Source organism: Carex rostrata, chromosome 31 (genome assembly GCF_964058835.1).
Source record: "Carex rostrata chromosome 31, lpCarRost1.2, whole genome shotgun sequence".
Lineage (NCBI taxonomy): Eukaryota > Viridiplantae > Streptophyta > Magnoliopsida > Poales > Cyperaceae > Carex > Carex rostrata.
Genome location: NC_135948.1, coordinates 6,240,269 through 6,245,222, shown reverse-complemented (window position 1 = coordinate 6,245,222; position 4,954 = coordinate 6,240,269). Strand labels below are relative to the sequence as shown.

General features: G+C 35.5%; 1 protein-coding gene across 2 annotated transcripts; it reads right to left on the bottom strand.

Annotated features, from left to right (window-relative positions):
• Window positions 1-693: 693 nt before the first annotated feature.
• Window positions 694-4,605, bottom strand: LOC144547530 (B3 domain-containing protein Os01g0723500-like). Of its 2 annotated transcripts, none has more exons than XM_078296201.1 (3): window positions 4,206-4,605; window positions 3,209-3,450; window positions 694-1,161 (listed from the first exon to the last, which is right to left on the bottom strand). In XM_078296201.1, the coding sequence occupies exons 1-3, from the start codon at window positions 4,543-4,545 to the stop codon at window positions 871-873; spliced, it is 873 nt and encodes a 290-aa protein (XP_078152327.1). In that variant the 5' UTR covers window positions 4,546-4,605; the 3' UTR covers window positions 694-870. The 2 variants fall into 2 exon arrangements, with proteins under 2 accessions (XP_078152327.1, XP_078152328.1); XM_078296202.1 differs by having other exon boundaries at window positions 3,209-3,399.
• Between the last annotated feature and the right edge of the window lie 349 nt (window positions 4,606-4,954).

Sequence of the window (4,954 nt, the reverse complement as noted above, 5' to 3'; positions counted from 1 at the left end):
TGACTAAATGATCCTTAAATTGTGTTGGCTAACCTAGTTTTCTAAAGCAGCTTCTTGAACTAAAAGGACCACAGTTTCAAAAGGCCTATCACATAGGGATACTTAAAACCCCAAGCATGCAAAACAGAGAACCTAACATAAGCATCTATACAAAACGAATTTGCATCCTCTGAGATATCTCATATGTTGCGTGACATTTTGGAAAACCTCAACCGTTCAAATACGTTCTGCACAAATCTCAAAGCTCAAATAATACTGCCCCTGTCTTATCCCTGAATAGGCACCGGACACGTTGGTCATGCAAAATATGAGATATCTCAGAGAATACGCACTCATACAAAACCCATGTTACCCTAGCACGGACATAATAGGCAAATATCGAAGAACAAATTTTATAGCATCCGGCTCAAACTCAATTCAAGTCATACAATCTTTTTTGCAAGAATTTCAAATATATCCTGCTAAATAATCCAACAGACCTGTTGGATTATCTAACTAGCAGCGGACCTGTTGGATTATCTAACAGGTCATTTACATACTCAATTTTGCTACAAAGCCTGCAGCCTGTTGGATTGTTTAGCGGACAGGATATATTTGGAATTCTTACAAAAATGACTGTATCCTTTGAATTGAGTTTGGGCCGGATGTTATAGATAAAAAATTCGGCTTAAACGGTTCTAGAATAGAAAAAAAGGCGAAACATAGACCATCAATAAACAAAAAAGGCCCTAGGAGAGTTGCCAAACCAGCAACCTTGCATCACATAAGCAACAAATGGGCGATAGCAGGAAATTCACAGAATCTTTCAAGCTCTGGCCTGGCTCTCCAGAACCATATTAGAGAGAGAGAGAGAGAGAGACTACAAGAACATTACGCTTTAGCATTCTTCCTAGCTCTAGATGCTGCCCCCATCTGCATTTTGGAAACCCTGAAAATGTGGATAAGAAATTCGGACGATTTCACAAGCTCAAAAGCACAATAGTCTTCTTCTTCTAGAGAGTTGTCACATACAAATGAAGACCATCCTCTCGACAGCCGGTCTCTTTCAGATATATGTGGGATGAATGCAGTAGACCAGGTTTTACTGTTGGCTGAAACACGCAAAATAAACTCTGTTTTGCTGCGCGGCATATACTTTCTTGAAAACTTCATAGGGAATCTCTGCATCCGAATAATATACTATAGTTAGATTTCAGAAATAAGCATGCATGCCCAGGGGCAGAACTATAAAATATAGATGGGGGGCTGAAAGGTAAAATGCATATTATGAATATGCGGTCACTGAGATTTGAACCCGTCTCCACAACAACAAAATAGAATTCTAACAACTAGGCTACAAGCACATATTTAATATTTTATTGGGGAGCTGAACTGTAAAAACATATTTAAAAAAAAAAAAAATTTCAATATATATGATTAAAAAATTTAAAATCATGGGGGTGGTTAAGCACCCCCTGTGGCAACTTATGATTTGCCCCTGTGCATGCCACCAGCAATGTCAAAGATGCCAGAATCACTAAACCATACCAGTATTGTATTACCAGTATTTCTTATCTTTGTTGGTGGTGTATGCAGATGTAATGTTTGTCTATATTTTTTTTTTTCGTCCTTTGAATATTTTGATGCATGTGTAGACTGAAAGCAAATTGGGTCCAATAAAGGCCACATTGCATCTCATTTGGAGATAAATTCTAGAATTAACAAACAATTGAATAACATCAGAGCCTATGATACCACTTGTGGTGCAAACTGGAGCAAAGTTGCAACCCAGGAATAACATACTGTTCACCATAATTCATATCAAACAGCAGTTCAAAGTGTGTGCATGCCTCAACAATAACTCCTTCAATATGCTAATTATTGAGGCAAACAAATAAAGAAGCATGCAGTATACCATATTTACACTTGGAACTTCTTTTCTTTCTTTTTCTCTTTCTGGCAAATAGAAGGGTAAAATCGGAGTAATAGTAGATATTGATATGACTTACTTGGCATATCAGCCTGAAATCTATTTTATCAACAATGATTCATAAGCTGAAGGATAACAATACCCCTCCTCGTAAATTGTAGTATGATTAACTTAAATCAAACTACCAGAAAGATTTCAAAGATGACAATGACCATTCTGACCTCAATACATGACAGCTGTATTCCCAAGATATATCTGTGAATATACTTTTCACATTGCATCATTACCATACAATTCTAAATCAAACGGTTCATATTCAATAAGTTGAATACAAGCACTACAACAGGATGGAGATATCACAACAAAAAAATTCATTAAAATTACTACAAATTTGTGGCATAAATATTATATTACAATAATTCAAATCATTGCCGTGTTGTTGCAAAATCTAAGTCTAGCAATACATCATGGCAACCAACATTATTTTTATTATTATTTAGTGTTTTTAAAATAATTCATCCAGGGTAATATATAATTACAACGAACTTAAAGGTTGCAATCTAAGTAGTTGGACAATTAAACAATAAATAAAATATTAATTTTAAGAGTGGGTGTCCAGTATAGTAAAAAAAATATGGATGATTATTATTGATTTCATTTGATAGCTGTTATTTGATTAGAAAGTTCTATTTATAAATTTTGTAACCAAAAAGTGTAACTGATTATGTTTAGTTTCCCAATATTGTCCCGAGTTATCTACTGGCCAAAATGGATTTTTAAATTTTATTACTCTAAAATGTGGTGCATTGGGGAAAATCTCTTTTAAAATAGTATATGATATTAATCAGAAGAGCAGCCACTGAACAGCCAGCAGAGGATGCGTCAAAAAGAATCCATGCCGAAAGGACTCAGTTCCCTGCTCAGATCAACTGCATGTGCAGAAGATTCTGGCAATCCCTTGTCCTTAATAGGATGCTTAGAGTGGTCACACTTATTCTCTGATTTAGGTGTGACTAACAAAGCAGTCGCTGGTTTTGCTATATGTTTCGCCTTTCAAAAATTTTGAAGTTCAGAAGTTAATCTGTTGCTGTGAATACTAGTGGTAGTACTCAAACTTCATAATTATTAATAATAACATATATACTATGTGATGAAAAATTTAAATATTTGCCCCTTGTGCACTGATCATTATTTTAGATAGATTGCAAAATTATGAATTTGGGGTAGTGAACGCATGGAAGAACCCCTCGTGTTTGAAAAATAATCAATTTAAGTAAAACAAACAAGACAAGAGCTAACCAATCTCCTCCAACTGCTGTATACATGTGATGCCTTCAAACAAATTACAAAGAAAGGATTCTCTGATGCAAAAGAATGTGCAGCCTCTCGCGCCTTCAGCTTCTCCTTTTCTGTCACTAGACCGCTTTTGCTCCTCTCTGATGCTTTCTTGTGCTTTCTTGTTGAGGTTTCAACAACATTCATCTCCTCATCTTGTGTTTCACTGTCTGTGATCTTGGGTTCAGAGGAGGAAACTGATTTGTCTGCATGATATAAAGGGATTACATACTGACTATCGAGTTCCAGTCCAAAAAAATAAAAAATCAACCTGTTTTCATTGTTGCCATCAAAGTGTTGCAGGATTTCATGCTGTTATAAGAAATGTACCAGGCATGATTATACAAGTGCAGATGGACCATTGTATTGCCAACAAAAAATGAATCAAACATAAGATGCTACAAGTCAAAACAAAGCAAAAACAAATTGGGTCTGGATCCATTGACAACAACTTTATCTTGACATCATTAACAACCGTCAAAAATAACTTATATTTTTTAAATCCAACAAATAAATAAATCTATACTTTATAAATATCATATACATAAAAATAATGGAATTTTATGCAAATTTCACCCTTCATCAAATGACATGAAATTTGCAACCTGTCCATATTTAACGGTATTTGATGGAACATCAAATAATATTCGAACTGCATGAAAATTGATACACAACCAATCTATAAGGAAAACAACATGTCTATATTTTTTCCTATTTTATAAAAAAAAATTGGCATTAATTGATAAAAGTATTGTCAAGGTTGTCATGACCAAGACAAGCTTTCGTCAAGGGATCCCCATCCAAATAATTAATGGTTTAACCAGCAAGTAACTACTATGTTGTGACTAAAATCTGGCTTCTTTGGCATGAAAATAGTAACTTATCAAATTCAAAGATTTAATTCATTTCCTGCTACCCCAATTAATTAACAAAGTTAAGGGTAATATTTCTATGCCTTTACCTTTCAGCTGATCTCCCAACTCGTCTTGACCAAAAGCAAGCTTTATCGGCTTAAGCTGAGCCTTTCTCCCTCCATTTACACTGCCGCCATCCCAATCTTCCTTTTCACAAGCTGTCTTGTCAAATATCAGCACAGTGAAGCTCAGACAACCATTGTACCGAATTATCAACAACTCGTGCTCCTTCAAGGAATGGTCTGTTACAAATTTTGACCACCCTGTGGTGAAAAACACACCACTTGCAGTCTTCTCGAGCTCTGCATACCATGTTTGTCCAGTGGGGCCCTCGATAGATGCGGTCATAATTAGTGGATCAGATGAGGAACTGGCCTTTGTTGTCATATCTGCTTGTAAATTTTTCACAAAATTTGGAGGGATTTTCTGTATATGGAATAAAATAGTGATGAAATTAAGATTATGAGAAAGTGTGCGTTATTTAGTCAAGGAAAGATGTTACTTTCTCAAATTTCTGATGGATGCCATGATTTAATGTTCTCTTCAACAAGACATTTATAAGAAAATCTGGTGTACATCTGAGATGATTTGCACAATTAGGGCAAAAATGCACCTCATAGTTAGTAGAACCTGGCTCTAGCAAAGCTCTCCTGAGCTTTTGCGGTTTTGTTACCTTGCATATAGTCAAGAAGTGCCGTGCTGCTTTGTGGCTTTTATTTCTATGTCAGAACTATTATCTTTTGAGCAGATCTTTGCCTATGGTAGCTCTCCAACTGCCTGTAACTTAACTGTGTTT

What these genes read in the sequence shown, in the direction of transcription:
- LOC144547530 (XM_078296201.1), bottom strand. Translation starts at nt 4,545, where the DNA reads ATGACAACAAAGGCCAGTTCCTCATCTGATCCACTAATTATGACCGCA. An exon ending in GTTGGGAGATCAGCTGAAAG is followed by an intron (nt 3,451 to 4,205) that starts GTAAAGGCATAG and finishes TATATCATGCAG; the next exon opens with ACAAATCAGTTTCCTCCTCT. An exon ending in ACAGCAGTTGGAGGAGATTG is followed by an intron (nt 1,162 to 3,208) that starts GTTAGCTCTTGT and finishes ATTCGGATGCAG; the next exon opens with AGATTCCCTATGAAGTTTTC.